Below are 17,510 nucleotides of genomic sequence, written 5' to 3'. Positions count from 1 at the left end.
TCTATCTATCTATCTATCTATCTATCTGTCTGTCTGTCTGTCTGTCTGTCTGTCTGTCTATCTATCTATCTATCTATCTATTTATCTATCTATTTGTCGACTAGCTACACTTTCTATCTATCTATATATATATCTATCTGTCTGTTTGTTTATCTATCTATCTATCTATCTATCTATCTATCTATCTATCTATCTATCTATCTATCTATCTATCTATCTATCTATCTATCTATCTATCTATCTATCTATCTATCGACAAGCTACATTTTCTATCTATGTGTCTGTCTGTCTCTCTGTCTATCTATCTATCTATCTATCTATCTATCTATCTATCTATCTATCTATCTATCTGTCTGTCTGTCTGTCTGTCTGTCTGTCTGTCTGTCTATCTATCTGTCTGTCTATCTATCTATCTATCTATCTATCTATCTATCTATCTATCTATCTATCTATCTATCTATCTATCTGTATATCTATCTGTATATCTATCTATCAGAGCAAAGGCTGAATTCTTGATTTTTTAAAACGGTGTCTTCATGCTTTGTTACCAATTGGAGCCTCATTGCACGTTGCATTTCCTGCTCCCAATTCCAGGGTTAGGATCTTTCCAAGTGTTCCGGATACCATCGGGATAGTATCTTAAATTGTTGAGTGCAAATATAATTAAAATCAAAAAATGGCCTGGAATTTCAGGCTTCTGGCGCGCTGTGTAGCAGAGGCCAGGGCTACACTTTGAAGGATCACTGCCAATTTCGCTGCTTACTTTTTAATAGCGGATGGTCCAACTCTTTCTAGTCTTTTGGTTGTAGGACTGAGAAATTGCTGGGGGAACATCGCCTTCCTTACCCCAACAATATAAATAAACGGGTCCCTGCAATTACACGTGTTTTCTTCTTACCAGCTAGAATTATCCTGGTAGAAAACGACTGAATCTTCCCTTAAGGAGTGTTGGTTAGAATCAGTTCCTTGGTGGGCAGCTGGCTGTGCTGTGGTTTGGGAACCTGTGTTTGTCTCTTCCATTTCCTATTACAACTTCCCCTAAAACTGCCTCATTTTGCCCTCTCCCTTTTTCTTTTGATTTTGGACAACGTTCAGCTCCGTGTCCGAGTGGATTTCTTATTTCGTGCTGGGCTGGTGGTGGGGGGGGGGGGGGGGGGGGGGGTAAACGCAGGGGATCACGATGCACATTATGCATGTGAGATTGGTGGGTTTTCCAATAGCTCCTTTCCTTTTTAATCTTAAAGCCGGTTTCAATGGACCCTGCCTGAACACTGCAGGCGCTGCTGTAGCAAAAACAGCCACCCTCCTCCACAGGCCAGCGAGGACATGAACTCCCTCTCTCTCTCTCTCTCTGGCTAGCTTTAGTCCCTGGGCAGGCCTTTTTAAAAAACTCGTCCAAATCGGACCAATCTATCATCCATCTTCCCTGACACTAAAAGAAAATGTACAGAGCATTTAAACCGTTTTGTTCAAAGCCCACATGGCTCTTGTGACATGCAAGCAGCTCCGCCGAGTTTAGGCTGGAGCTGTTATCTCTCAACCCCTCTACTCTGGACCCCTGTCTGTGTAAATAAACGACCACCATCTTGGCAGAAATGCAATTGTCTTTCTCTCGCTTGCTGGTGGTTGGGGGTGGGGGAGAGCAAAACAGATGAAACATTTTAGTGGTGAAGTTTAGCCTCCCCCATCCCCCTCCCCTCCCTCCCTCTTCCGCATCTGCTTGTGTTAAATGTGTTTCCCATTGAGTTAATTCAACACCGGCGCTAGAGCGGATCCACCTAGTGCCATGATCGTCAACCGAAACAACAGTATAAATAATCCTTTTGAAAGTGCAACAGCATCGCCACGTTTTCCCGCTGACTTAGTCGGTGAAAATAACCACAACTTCAGCCCTTTGCACAAAGCAGGCAGCAAACAAGATCGTCCCCGTGTCGTAGCCCACCACCCCCTCCTCCTCACTGGCTGCAAACTGTCAGGCACAACAAAGAAAAGGGCAGAAAGAAACTTGCGTGCCAAACTTTTTCCTTTGCTGCTCTTGAAATATACCCCAATCAAATACTAAATAAATAAAACTTGCCACAACTGAGGAATAAATTTTAATTTTAGAAAAGGTGTTACAGTCGCATTTCAACTGGAGAATCAAAGTCTGTTTTTTTCGGGTGAAATGAACTATTCAGTGGAACGTTACGTGAGGTTTGGTCAGCAATGCATTGCCTTGGTGCATTAACCTCTCTTCCTCCAGAGTTCAACTCATTTGCATCTAAAGGGAAGGTTTCTCCTGCAAATTATACATCCGATTATTAAACAGGAGGCAGAAGCGACACACAGCGCCGAGGACAATTACTAATTGGCCCAAATACAGAGTCAAGTAAAGGTACCCCCCCCCCCCTCCCCACCGAACCGCACACCTCGCTTCCCCCCTCCATCTCTTCACTGAGAGTCCAGTTCAAATGTGTTGTCAATTCAATCTGACAATAGTTTAGCATTGCGGCTGAACTTGAGCAGAAATAAAACGGACCAACTGCAGGTCGATTAATTTTGAGAGAATTAATTAGAAGAGATGGCAGTTGTTTCTCCTTCCCCTGTCATTCCTGACCACTTTTAATTAAAGCTTCTTTGAACACGGTGAAGGGGCGGAGGTGAGTAAAATATTGCTGCGGTGGACCATCGGATTGAAAAAACAAATCCGGTATTCTAGACAGAAGAGAGAAAAAAAAACCCAACAATAATCTCATTCATCCTTCCCCGACACCACATTACATTGTGAGGGTCTATTTGGAAATCGCTTAATCCTTCTAATATATTTGAAAATGCGCTCGATTGTTCTGCTGTTACTTCACTAGGTAACATTCCCATGTTTAGAGGAAAATAAATAGTGCAACAACATATAGGTTTGTACAGCTCTGGGACTAAACTCAACCCCCCCCCCCCCTCCCCATTTCCCATCTCTGGTAAACGCACCAAAGGAACATATATATTCTGAAATGTTTTGCAGCTGGTTATTGATGCCCATTTTTGGTAAAATTGCGGCACTGTTTTGTACCGAGGTTCATTTGGGATTCAATGATGAAGATATACTTTAAATCATCCTTATAAACTGCATTTTCTCCTCTGGGTGATTTCAGTCTGGAGACGCTTTCAGAGACAATCCAGGGCCAAACCCACCTGGAGCTGGAGAAAGGGTTAAAGGTTAAAGCCCCTGAATTTGTAGCTTGGGGGCAGAGGAACTGCTGTGCCCCCGATTTGCCACCCCCACACCGGGTGGCACTTCTGTAGTGAGAAAGACTGTCGGCAGCAAACGGAGTAGGCAGGACACAGGTCCCCGTCCTTCCCCACGACCAGCGAAGGCGGCGAAGGGAAATTGCGCATGAGGCTGAACGCCTTCTTTACCGGCGTTACTAATGCGCAGCTGACACGTTTGCACTTGGCAGAGTTTTTCAGCAAATTCGCCCTTTTGCCGGTCGCCGTTAGCCAGGGCTGGCTGCGGGCAGGGGCCTTCTCTGGGCATCTCTTCGAGATCCGCTCTTTAATCTGTTGAGCGCGCCTGGGGGAAGGAAGCGGTTTGTTTTTTGCATCGTTAGCCCACCTCAGGATAGTAGAAGCGCCGCTCTGTAAAGTGCTGTGGTTTTGTAATCCTTTGGAGGTAGAATGTTTGAGGAGGGGATCAGGAAGCTCTCTCACTGGGTGCATCCCTCCTCTGTTCTGCTGGAAATAACTCCCCGAGCCCAGACTGCCTTTGCCCCCATTCGGCCAGGAATCCTCTTTGCCCGTTCCAGAGGCAGCTTCCAGGCTCCGGAAGGCGGCTGTGTAGCCCGGGTTGAAGACACCCTGCTGTGATCTGACATGTTGCCGAGTGCGGCTGGTAAGTGGGGAGCTTTGGCAGAAAGCAGAGCCTCTGAGCGGCTGGTAAATCTCTGCCTGCAGAGGCACATTGGGATGTACTGAAGGTGCTTTGTCCGTCCCGGCCAATTTCAAACAGTTGTTGCCCAGGCAAAGGGCGCTCGATGCGTTTGAACGTGGTGACTCCCTTTGTTGTGAGAGTGTCGGGTTGAGAGGAGTTCCAGAGGCCGCCTGCTTTGCAGAGTTGTGAGGGGTCAGGCCAGGTCCCCCCGCTGTCTCTGGCTGGCTTGCCCAGGCTGCAGAGCCCACACTGGCCTGGAATTGGGCTGCCCCGCCACAATGGGCACAATCCCAGTCTCCCGGCTCCGGGCGCAATTGGAGCTTCCCTCCGGCGCAAGGTGGCTGGCGGTCGGCGGCGGGGGGCTGGGGTCTGTCCTGTGGCCCCCCGGGGGTGGCCGGGCTCTTACAGCACAGGCTGGGCAGGGTGGCCCGCCTGAAGCGGGTACTGTGCAGGGACACCCCGCTGAATGTGGAGCTGGAGTCCGAGGCGGTCGAACTGCCATAGTCGCTGCTGCAGCAGGAAAGTGCCGACTCCCCCTCCTCCTCCTCCTCCTCCTCGTCCGTGGAGCCCAAATCGGAGAGATTCCCGGGAGCCAGGCTGCAATCCGAGTCACTGGAATATCCCAGGGAGGACTGGGCAAAGCCACCTTCACTCAAGGTCTTTATATCTCCGGATAGCACCATCCTTTTAACTGATTTGAAGGCCGGGGGTGTTACTGATGAATTATAGTTATTGATAAATCCACTCCCCACATTTTTGTTGTGGTTACAACAGGAATATTTCGTCCTGAATTGAACGGGGCCATCAGCTGCATTAAATCTCACAGCAATGGCGGGTTGGTCAGCTCCGGGGAAGCAGCACACCACATCCTGGTAAAACACTTCTTGCTGCCGGTAGACGGGACACAAAGTGGATTTTCCCACATTTTCATAGTCTGGGAAGCCTTTCCCGGCCGGATCCGGGGCCAGGCGGTGGCCGGGCCGCTCAGGAGTTGCAGGGTTTTCAGTTGATTGGCCCGGAGTTTGGGATCTGCCCTCAGAGCGCACGGCAGGATCCCGTGTCTGCAGCAATACTGTCCTCTCGGTGCAGAAGGCGGAATAGTAACCGTGCGCGGCCGGGCCGGAGAGCTGCCCTCCCTCCCTCACCTTCACCTTCCTCCTGGCCGCCTCCGGGGTCTTGTACAGCCTGTACAAAGCCTCCAGGTCCTCTTTGGAAATGAGGGTGCATTTGACTGCCCGGGTGGGCACCGAGTTCATGGCTTTGAGCGTCCGCAGCTCCCGCAGATCACAGCGGCGCCTTTTAATCTGCAGGTGCTCCATCCTCTTGCGAATCGTAGTCCTGGGGACGTCCTTGAACAGGTCAGCCAGCACCTGAGACAGGGCGAACATCAGCTTGCCATTGATCCGCAGGTAACCCAGCCTCACCCCGTGCATTTCCAGGTGACCAAACTGAAACCCTTCCAGTGCAACATTTGAGATGTAATCCACGCATGTTGGAATAATCCCAACCATTGTGTTCGTCATCCAAAAGAGAAAGGGACTTGTCCCGCCATGAATTACTTCTTGTAAAAATCAGAGGCCACAATGAGAGGTGCGGAGATGCATATGTTTGTCTCTATTCTGCATTTCATTGCGGCAGTTTGCTGAACGTTTATCTGGGGGGTGGGGGGACGCCGGTTAAAGGAGCTATTTCAGATGGTCTTGCCAACTCCAATCCTGCTCCCTTCCTTTTCAGAGAAAAGTTCACAGTATAAGCACACTTGTCCCCCGACACTCCACCAAATAATTTTCCTCAACTCAAAGCTGATTGGATACTTTCTGCATGTGATGCAATAAAAGCTGATATTCTCTCCCCCCCCCCCCCCTCACTCCAACCCCACCCCCCGAAACATTCATAACCGCCCGTGCAGCGAATTCACATCACATTAAATATAGCCCACATGCACTTCCGCTGCCCAACAGGAATTTCTTTATTATTAGAAGATGCAAGGAATCTTTAAATGGCCAGTTCCGCGGTGCAAAATATATGTTCCCTGACTTTTTAATCTTAAAACCGCCCGCTTCATATTCTCCTCGAATGGTATCTCCAACAAAGCGCGATTGGGCACTCTAATAGCCCTTGATACATTAATTACACAATGTTAAGATTTATTAAGGTGCTCAGCTTTTCTTGTGACTGCCTGGCGATTTGTGAATTCTTATGGACCTCGTTTGGAGATCCGAAACTCAAATTTGAAAATGCAATTTCGGGAATAGGTAATTTGGCATTTCAATGGGGGAATCTGCTCAAAAATCCATTTACCCAGAGGGTTCTGAGAGAGTTTGACTAATCCGGAGGTTGGCCGAGTAACTCTGCCCTTCTCGTCCCCAATCTCAGAAATGTTGCAACTAAATGCTCAGATGAAAGGCTGGAGGACATTTTCTTTTCTGCTGAAATCGATTGCTTGGCGTTGCTCTTTTTAAAAAATATATCAAACTTCCTTCCATTGGCCTATTGTGCATTTGGCGAATATATATATATATATATTTTAATGGGCTCCGATCTGCAGTGTTTTAACATTGCAATGAATAATTATCCAGCTCCCCTCGCAACCACGTGTTGTGTCTGGGTTTGATCCATTGTTTAAATGGGACCACCTGGACGGATACATTCAAGGAAATCCACCCGAATTCCACATTTTCCATTACACGCGACACCTCATTCTAAATCCGAGCGCAATGAAACAATTTCACCAGCAGTAACATGTGGGTCCCAATCCATGTTTTCCAGGGCAGTTCCAGAAACCAGTAACCTACTTGTCGGGCGCAACACTACTTAATTGTCGCCTCGGTTTATGAAACCATAGATTCATTTAAATTATATTAATTGCAGGTTAAAGTGCGGATTAGCGACAAAGCAGTTTGCTTAACACCAGTTCTCTGCTATTAATCCTCCCGCCTAGCAAGGTGGTTGAGATCTTTCCACGTCATTGCATTTGATACTTAGCTGGTATTTATTCATTCCTCGCTGCTGTCTGCTCTGCAAAATTATATATAAATGATACAGTTAACTGCATTACACATCAACCCCCCAGTTTGCAAGAGTATCTCTGGACTCACTAAAATTATTGATCTCGACACTCCAATCATTATCATTGCGTCACAAACACACGGTCATTCAAATCTCCGTGCTTTAGTTTGGGCAGGTATTATGTTAGGGAACAAGCTCACAAAATATAAAACATACGTGTGATCAGCATTGATATATTTCCTTGCATTGTGCGTGCAGTGCAGCAGAGGGCTTCCCAAAGGACAAAGTCGGACTGGTAAAATCCCCTCTTTATTCGCTTCTCTGTCAAACATGGCCCAGTGCCCGATACCTTCAATTTATTTCATTTAAAAGCGATGCAACAGTCGATGTTATTGCTCATGTGCTTACGATGTTAACATTAAAGCAGTTTTTAAAATTGGAGGGAGCCGAGAGGCTGCGTGTTATTACTGGTAACTTCAAACTGAAATAAGTGTGTATTACATTACGTTTGGGACCCCCCCCCCCTCCTCCTCCACCCGCAATCCTCCCCCCCCCCCCTCACCCCCCTGATCAAACCAACAGTTGCCTCTTGGAACATTTAAAGTTCCCTTTGCCCCACTCATGGTGCCATATGGATATCCTTGGCAACATTTCAAACTTTACTTTAAAGATTCAATGATTCTATCGCCCACCCCCCGCCGCCGCGTTTACATTTGCAGCCAGCAAAACGGTTGGAGAGGTTAATTGGCCCAAAGAATAATCCGGAGCAGTACTTCCAGGGCCCAGGAAAACTGTTGCCAATCTTAAACAAATAAGCTATTTTTGCAACACATCCCAGGGCAGAGTTTGATGTCCACCCCCACCCCCCCCCCCCCTCACTCTCTCACACACACAGCATGTTTGTGTTATAGGCCAGGAAGTCGATTTCGCCTCCCCGCGTTATCTTTCCCTACATTGTACCCGGAATGAGCTGAGGTCTCCTCCGGCGAAATGCATTTCTGCCTGAAATCCGATCGAAACGCTGAATATTTTCAGTCATGAGAGTAGATTTTAAACGAGGTGATCATTGCAGGCGCCTCTCTGCACTCCAATCCGGCCTGAGAGTGGTCAAGTCCCAGCCATTTGCCCCTGAATCCGGCTGTGTTTCATTTTTGATCGGATTACCCTCAGTCTCCACCGTCAAAGATTCGCTTTAACTTTTAAAATGCTGATTTTAGAAGTGACTGGGCCCCCGCATTATCGGGGGCTGAATGTGGGGGCAGGAGGGAAAGGGTTAATCCAATCTGGTTCAGTAACTACAGCAAATATGCCGTGTCACAGGCGGAGGTCAGGCAGACACTGAGCTGGGTTTAGATGCAGTTTCGACCTCCGGATCCCTACCCTGTTCCACACAGGCTCAAGCACTGGGACGTGCTAAACCCCTGTCACTGTTTGATAACACAACCGATCAGCTGTGTATTAGTGAGTTAGCTCGAAGCCCACACAACTGCTACTAACGCTGTACTTATGTATGTGTGTATGTTTTTGCACATGTGTATGCGTTTGTATGGACATGTGTGCGCGCGTGTATGTACATGTGTGTTTGCGCACATGTGTGTTTGTATGTGCATGTGTGCGTATGAGTATATTTGCGTTTGTACGTACATGTGCGTGTGTATAGTTGTGTGTTTGTATGTCCTGTGTGTGTTTGTGTGTACATGTGTGTGTGTTGGTGTGTACGTGTGGATGCTTGTATGTACATGCGTGTGTTTGGATGTAAATGCGTTTGTATGTACATGTGTATGTGTTTGTACATGTGTGTGTATGTACATGCGTGTGTTTGGATGTAAATGTGTTTGTATGTACATGTGTATGTGTTTGTACATGTGTGTGCATGTACATGTGTGTTTGTGTGCACATGTGAGTGTGTATGTGCTTGCAAGTACATGTGTGTGTGTTTGCGTGCACATGTGAGTGTTTGTGTGTACATGTGTGTGTTTGTATGTAAATGTGTAAGGTGAAGACCTGTCGGGTTCGGGGTTCTGCACCCAATGACGTTTTCTATATACTATCTAAGAACTCCATCAGCCATTTTGTCAGAGAAATCCTCTGAAATCCATTCAGGAAATGCAACGTCTCAATATACTACATGTCCTTCAAATTAGTAAAGGAAAGCCAAATCAGTTTGTACCGCAATGATCCCTCAATAACAGGATGCAGATGTGAGAACACCTGTACCAGATGATAGAGTAAAGGCAATGTGAGTGTGTTTAAACCCAGGCTGCGGGGTACATCCATTGCCAGGTCGGTAAATGGAGCCTTGCAGCAGCCACGCTGTAATTAGAATGGAGCTTGACTCGGTTCGCATTGAAACTGGTAATTAACAATGGCCGAGTTTGGATGTTTACACGGCCGTACGGCACTATTGTATTGGAATGAATTTACTCATATTGCCATCTCCGGCTGATGAGCCTAATCTGAAATCAGGCCTATTTCCATGTTATACACTCAGTTTCTCAATGGATATTCTAACGTATTGAGATTAGAATGTTAACGTTTATGGCTTCAGACAGTACCAGCGACCAACTCAATATTATAAACAAATATGCAGATAAACACCCACAAATACACATTCCATTGGAACACAATAGGCATCGGAGACACCCTCCCGCTCTTACATAGTGTAAACCCGTGCAATCTGCCTCTTGTTCGGTGTCATATTCCCTCCCCTCATGAAGAACTGGGCGCCACATATTTCTTAGTTTGCTTGTCAGTAAAGGGGTCACATCCTGCACAGTACATTTACACGCTTGAAGCGGTCAAGGAAAGCGCCAGAGTGGGGCTGACGAGCTCTCCTCTGGTTCCCACCTCGTCACAACCTCCCCTAAATAAATGCTGGGTCTCGTTGTGACTGTGTCACCGGAAATTCGGACGGCGAGGCGTCTGTTTTCATTCTGAGAGCTGAGTCCTGTTTATCCATCTCACATAACGCAGAGGATAGACCAGACCGGTGGGGGGTGGGTGGATTGTGCAACGTTATATTAGCAGTGTGGCGCAGTGGTTAGCACTGGGACTTGACACTGAGGACCCGGGTTCGATCCTGGCCCTGGGTCACTGTCCGTGTGGAGTTTGCACATTCTCCCCGTGTCTGGATTTCACCCCACAACCCAAAGATGTGCAGGGTAGGTGGATTGGCCAGGCTAAATTGCCCCTTAATTGGAATAAAAAAATAATTGGGAACTCTAAATTTATTTTAAAAACTTTAGCGTTTATTGAATTGCTGCTTTAAAAAATGTAATCAGCCGAAATATTTCCCCTTCATTATTGAAATATCTTTCTCACACACACATTTACACCCACATTTTCTCACGGACCTATTCAATGTTACCTACAACTTACTCACACATACTGAGGTTTACAAACGCATATACTCTCATACACACACATTCATGCTGACGTGGATACATGTATATCACAGACACAAGGCCTACACACACACAAATTCATACTTACAAACATATCTCTCCCACACACATGCACACCCACATGCTCACACGTGTATGCACACTGTGGGACACACACTTCCCAACAGATACAGAACAGCACGCCCCATAACTCCTCTCCCTCTTTGCCTTCCCACGCCGCACTCAAAAGCTTTGTGAACATTTTTAGTGGCAGATCATTTAACCTCGATTCAAATACAGATTTAAAAACAAAATCTATTCCGGCTTTCACCAGCCCCTGGCCTTTGCGAGACACCCTCACAGGGAATGGCTTTACACATTGTCAGCAAGACCAACTCCAACAATCCCACTCTCACCCCCCAACCCTACTCTAGCCCGCACCCCGCCGACTAAAAAGGAACAGGAACACAAGAATGAAGCCTTTGTCCGCTTTTTTTTTATTTCAACGAAGACAACAAGTGTTGCTTTACCTTCGATTATTCCGGAAGAGCAATCACACACAGTCCTGACATTTTCTGTTCTGTATCTCTGGCCACATCGAGGCCAAACCAACATTGAAAATCTTTTTCATATTTTATGTTTCCTTTCAATATTCTTCTGGACATTCCATCATTATTTTGCGCCCCCCTCCCCGCCCCATAATGACACAATTGTCAGTTCAATAGAGCACCGATTGGGTGATATAATAGAATAATTACTCGAGAATTGAATTGCACGTCATAGCGTGAACCAGCACGCATCCAAATAAGCAGCTGTCATTATTTTCATATTATCTGGTCCTATTTTGACTCAATCTTCGCGATGTTTGATTACACCTGAAGTCCACACATTTCTGATTTCCCCACTCTCATTTGAATTGTGCCTATGTTTGTTATGTTTGCCCTGGGGTACCCTCTGTTTCTTGTGCTGCCCTCAGCTATTTTCAGAACTACCCCACCGGTACCATGGCTAGGTCATACCCGCAAACGCCCTCACATCTTTACAGATCCACCTCGTACCTTTAGCCATTTGCTATAAACTTCAAGCTAAAGTTCCACAGCAAAAGGCGATAAATCATGCGGCGAAATGTGCACCAACTCGTTTTATTTATCGCCGTTCTCTTTTGAAAGAAAGCAACAGGATTGTTTTGACTTTCAGACCTTGCTGTGTCTAGGGAGAGTTTCCGTGACATTAGGGTTAAATCCACCCCCCCCGCCCCCCCTCCCCACTGAAGAACAATAGCAGGAGTTTCCAGGCAGGATTGAAATGAAGGTCCTCGTGTATGTGGAAGTGCTGCAGCTTTTGTAAAGTCAATTTACTCCTACTCCACGCCAGGGCGCCCAGTGGTACTGTCTGTAGCATGTGCCCTTGGCTGCATTTGTGTGTTAAGGTGTTTATTCAACTAACCAATCAAATCAATTAGTTAGTCGTTCCTAAATTCAATTTCTTACATTATTGAAATAATGTTCAAACGTCGTCTTCGAACCCCAGGCAGCAGCCAGGTAGAGGGAGTGAAAGCTGCTCTGAATGGGCCGCATTCTATCGAAAATCGACCTTTTTAAAATAAAAAATTACCGTTCTCTAATTGTAACATCTTTTCTAGAGGAAGATTATCTACGATCTCAGTCGTCTCTGCTTTCGTTTTCCTCATATGTGAATTGCTAATGATGGTGTGATTGCCCCCCCCCCCCCCCCCCCCCCCCCGCTGAATCTGTGCCTCCAGTTATATTAATGGATCTTTTTTAAAACGCCAATAATTTAAGAGAGGGAACGAAATGATCTGGAAGTAGACGTAACGTAGAAACCAAAGGATTCGCAGCATCTCCAATATTTAGCCTTCAGCTAAAAATGCAGATTTTTTCTTCTTTTTAAAAATAAATTTAGAGTACCCAATTCTTTTTTTCCCACTTAAGGGGCAATTTAGTGTGGCCAATCCACCCAACCTGCACATCTTTTGTGTTGTGGGGGTGAAACCCACGCAGACACGGGGAGAATGTGCAAACTCCACACGGACAGAGAGCCAGGGCCGGGATTCGAACCCGATCTTCTTTATGAAGTTAATGATGGTCTCCACCAGGAGACATTGCAATGAGAAAAACCCGGTTGTAGCAATGGCAAATAACATAACAAATGTCGGAATACGTTCCCATTGTTTATATACCGGATTGATAACTGGACTATTAGCAAACTCTTGTCAGCCACTGCATTGTCACTCACACTGGTTGGCTTCAATGTGAAAAAGGACATCGAGTAACCGCGGAAATCATCACTTGTCTCAAATAGATTTCTGTACCCTTTTGGAAGGCGATCAAATCGAGTTTGGACGATTGAATATGTTAACTCATAGCAGACAGCAAATATTTCCCACTAGTAATGGTTACAGCAATGATCTTTATTTTCTGCTTCCACCCTTCTCAAAGCTTTCTTCTCTTTGCATTTCCAAATCTTTCAAATAGGAGCACGTGACAAAACCTCGACCACGTGTGTTATGGAGAGCAAATTTGGGAGCATTAGTCCCTTTCTTATGAATGGTTTTACTGCTAGGTTTACGAAATCGTTAACCAGCTGCGATTTAATACAATTTGATCGGCTGGACTGTGTATCTGATCAAATTATCTGAAATTGAGCGGAGTCGATTCGTGGTGTCTAACTTGTACACACAGTGGTTACAGACATAACACAGTTTGTATGTTTGTATCACTTTTCCATATTCCATCGGCCAAGGACCAAAGGGAATAATAATCATCACTTTTAAATAAGCCAAGTATCAACCTTCATGGAGCAAAATGTCGCACGTTTGATGGGAAAACTAACCGAGCTTAAACCCGACAGTACATTTTGAAATGTCACAGTGATTGGGAGGAAACATGCTCCGATTGGCCATTCAATGTGCACTGAACTGTTTGAATTTACGTCGTGCATTAATTTATGAAAATCATATACCTGACAAACTCGTCTATTACAACGCGTCTATTACTGAATGACACATTTAGAAATGCCTCAATAAAATATTTTCTAAAAAAAAATTACTGAATGACAATTTCCCACTGTAAAATCCATAGAATCCCCACAGAGCAGAAGGAGGCCATTCAGCCCACCGAGTCTGTACCGACCCTCCGAAGGAGCATTCTACCCCAGGTCCACTCCCCTGCCCTATCCCCGCGCCTTGATCATGGTTAATCCATCTAACCTGCACATCTTTGGGCTTTTGAATTAACCTTTCTTTAAAGCAAGTATTTCTAGATAGTGCAGGTAAGTAATTATCTGGATGAATACATAGCTAGTCATTGTTTAAAGAGCAGGAATTTCTGGTCTGAAACTCTTTATTTGCTCATTTTCCCACATGTGTTACAACCGATTTATTATTCAATATTACCCTGATCATTCAATCTTTGGCACTAATTTACCGTTTTGCTATTATTTATCTCCCTTAATTCAAACTATTGGATAATTCATTCTTTTTTAAACGAGGAAAACGCATTTCCAAGGATCAGTGGCGGCTTTATCGGTTTTGTAGCGCTCAGAGATTTCAGCCTGGGCTGATTGGAGTGAGGAGCAATTCCAATAACACAACCCCTCCCGTGCAAAGGCCGCTCTAGGGGAAAACCCGCATCTCTCCATTCCATATCATTTCACAATCTCGGGGCTCCACCTTTAGCTTCCCGCGTCAGGGTGACCGTCAGCCTCAAATTGATGCCCTGGTGGAGCCCCCACCCCACCCCCAACACCCCCCTCCCCCATCCCACCCCCTCCCCCAAGCCCCGGGCCACTCCTGTAATTTATACAGCCAGGCGCTGAAACGGCGATCCGATCGGTTTAGGGGCTAGTTTAGCACAGTGGGCTAAACAGCTGGCATGCAATGCTGAACAAGGCCAGCAGCGTGGGTTCAATTCCCGTCCCGGCCTCCCCGAACAGGCGCCGGCATGTGGCGACTAGGGGCTTTCCCCAGTAACTGCATTGAAGCCGACTTGTGACAATAAGCCATTGTTATTATTAGTGGGGTAGAGGGCAGAACGGAGGGGATCGCTGCTCACTCGTCCCAGCGGATGGGCCGAATGGCTTCTTGCTGTCCCTCAATCCCCGTCACTTCTATCCCGGAATAGACTTAAACCTGGACCGATGGAAAGATCCAACTCCGCAAATGAAACGCGCGCGTGTAAGTTTCAGGGTTAGTTTCCAAGTCTTGATGGAAGCGGGAAGATTAGAATACGGCTCACCCCCCCCCCCCCCCACCCCCACCCACACACAGTCAGACACACCCACACACAGACACACACACACAAAGTGAAACCAGTCCAGGTTTATTCAAAGTATTGATTAGCTTTCTTAAGAATCCGGCCACTCTGTGCAATGAATGGTCCGCGCACATTCCTGCACCACTTAGGTAATGATGTGGATTTAGTGGTTGTGCGGTTGCTTATTGACCCACGATCACAATACAATGACCCAGCTGACCTCTGGCTGACCCCTGACCCTCAGCGAACTCAATCCACCATTAAAGGGGAAGGGACGGACACACAAAAGCCTGGCTTTTGTTCATCGCTATCAGAATGGAGGGAGGTGGAGGATGGGTGGGGGAGTTACCAATGCAAACATGCTGGCTAGCTACAGGCAAACATAAAAAGAGAACCTGTTTTTTTTTGGGGGGGGGGTGTGAAATGACATTAGGACGCAATCACTGGCGTTTCTGGGTATGGCTGCCCCCACAGATAGGGGTGGACCGTTGAGACTCCGGGTGCTGCACAGAAGTGAAGCTGAACTTCAATGAAGTTTTAAGCATCGTGCCTTCACTGAACAAAAACTCCCCTTCCAAAAGGAGGACGTGTTTGCAGCTTCCAGGCAGCTCGTTAAATCGAGAAAGGACAACACGACAGTCAAGAAACAAAACAAGGTGCAACGTTTTTGCGGAGTAACTTTACACCCATTTCATTCTGTCGGCCGGATCAGAAATCGAGCTCAATTGGGGGGTGATATAAAATAATATCTGTTGGATTCCTTTATCTCGCCCGGGGGTCACATTGGCAGAAGCCAAATTTCCTTAAAAAGAAAGGGGGTTCGCTACGTTTTTGATTAATTTGGAAAATAATGGGACTGGAGGAATGATTGACAGCTGCAATTTCCTGGAATACGGCGAACAATAAAAGCGACACACAAAGCACGTGGGAATCAATAGAAAGGCATCCAGCCAAAAGTTAACAGCAGGATAACCCCCCCCCCCCCCCCCACACACACACACACACACACTCCCCTCCACATACCCTCCCCCCCACACATAGACTCCTCCACACACACTCCCCCCCCCCACACAGACTCTCCTCCACAACCCCCCCCCCCCCCCCACACACACACACACACACTCCCCTCCACATACCCTCCCCCCCACACATAGACTCCTTCACACACACTCCCCCCACCACACACAGACTCTCCTCCACACCCCCCCCCCCCACACACACACACTCCCCCCACCACACACAGACTCTCCTCCACACCCCCCCCCCCACACACACACACTCCCCCACACACACCCCCCCACACACACAGACTCTCCTCCACACACCCCCCACACAGACTCTCCTCCACACCCCCCCCACACACATACTCACTCCCCTCCGCACACACTCCCCCCACACACACACTCCCCTCCACACACACACTCCCCTCCACACACAGACTCTCCTCCACACACAGACACTCCCCTCCACACACACTCTCCTCCACACACACACACACTCCCCTCCACATACCCTCCCCCCCACACACAGACTCCTCCACACACTCCCCTCCACATACACTCTCCCCCCACACACACAGACTCTCCTCCACACACACACACACTCCCCTCCACATACCCTCCCCCGACACACACAGACTACTCCACACACATTCTCCCCTCACACACACACACTCTCCCCCCCACACACACACTCCCCTCCACACACAGACTCTACTCCACACACACACACTCCCCTCCACACACAGACTCTCCCCCACACACACACACTCCCCTCCACACACACTCCCCGCCACACACACACTCCCCTCCACACACACACACACACACACTCCCCTCCACACACACACACACTCCCCTCCACATACCCTCCCCCCACACACCCTCCCCCACACACAGACTCCTCCACACACACACACACTCCCCTCCACACACACTCTCCCCTACACACCCTCCCCCCACACACAGACTCCTCCACACACACACACCCCCCCCCCCCCACACACACACACTCCCCCACACACACACTCCCCCCACACACACTCCCCCCCACACACACTCCCCCCCACACACACACACCCCACACACACACACACACTCCCCCCCACACACACACACACTCCCCCCCACACACACACACCCCCACACACAGACTCTCCTCCACACACACACACTCCCCTCCACACACCCTCCCCCCCCACACACACACTCCCCCCCACACACATCCCACACACACTCCCCCCCCACACACATTTCCCACCACACATCCACTCACCCCCACACACACTCCCCTCCACACACACACTCCTCCCACACACACTCCCCCCCACACACTCACCCCCACACACACACTCTGGAACCCATTCTGAACAGAAAGCAGAGATTGCAATTCTGCAATTTGCTTCCGGCACTTTGCGTGATCTACCGAGCTCTGCCTTTGTTCCGTCGTGGAAGTATGGAGTGCTCGTAGCGCTGCTTTAATTGTTACACTGTTGTTGTAACTGCTCAACTTGTTGTTCTGTTTCCTGTCTTACTAAGACCGCGTGTTGCGTGTCTTGGTCGGCTTTGTCGTATTGGGACTGAAAGCTACTCAAATGGGCGAGACAAGATTGGTGTGCCCGCTTGGCATCAGCCACCTCTTTGTCCCTTGCCGCTAACTGCTCTCTCAGTTCCCTGTTCTCTCTCTCATACTCGCTCACATCTCCTTCACTACTCTTGTCTCTCTCCTCAATCTCTCTACGGAGCGTCCTCACGACCTTCTCTGTGCCTCGCAATTGTGCCAAACAGGACATGATTGCCATCAGCTTGCGAGCTTTCCCTAAGCTCTTCTTATGAATCTCTGTCAGGTTCTCCCACCAAGTATGCCCTATACTTCCGGGACCTGTTTCATCATTCGCGCAGAATTTGCTCCAAAGGGGCCAACCTTTCCCTTTGAGGTACTTTC

At 47.7% G+C, this 17,510-nt stretch overlaps 1 protein-coding gene across 2 annotated transcripts; it reads right to left on the bottom strand.

Annotated features, from left to right (window-relative positions):
* Positions 1 to 2,077: 2,077 nt before the first annotated feature.
* On the bottom strand, positions 2,078 to 5,681 carry LOC119954348 (SKI/DACH domain-containing protein 1-like). Of its 2 annotated transcripts, XM_038779521.1 has the most exons (2): positions 3,587 to 5,681; positions 2,078 to 2,278 (listed from the first exon to the last, which is right to left on the bottom strand). In XM_038779521.1, the coding sequence occupies exons 1-2, from the start codon at positions 5,422 to 5,424 to the stop codon at positions 2,251 to 2,253; spliced, it is 1,866 nt and encodes a 621-aa protein (XP_038635449.1). In that variant the 5' UTR covers positions 5,425 to 5,681; the 3' UTR covers positions 2,078 to 2,250. The 2 variants fall into 2 exon arrangements, with proteins under 2 accessions (XP_038635449.1, XP_038635448.1); XM_038779520.1 differs by lacking the exon at positions 2,078 to 2,278 and having other exon boundaries at positions 2,390 to 5,681.
* Between the last annotated feature and the right edge of the window lie 11,829 nt (positions 5,682 to 17,510).

Source organism: Scyliorhinus canicula, chromosome 19 (genome assembly GCF_902713615.1).
Source record: "Scyliorhinus canicula chromosome 19, sScyCan1.1, whole genome shotgun sequence".
NCBI lineage: Eukaryota > Metazoa > Chordata > Chondrichthyes > Carcharhiniformes > Scyliorhinidae > Scyliorhinus > Scyliorhinus canicula.
This window is presented reverse-complemented; position numbering and strand designations above follow the sequence as displayed.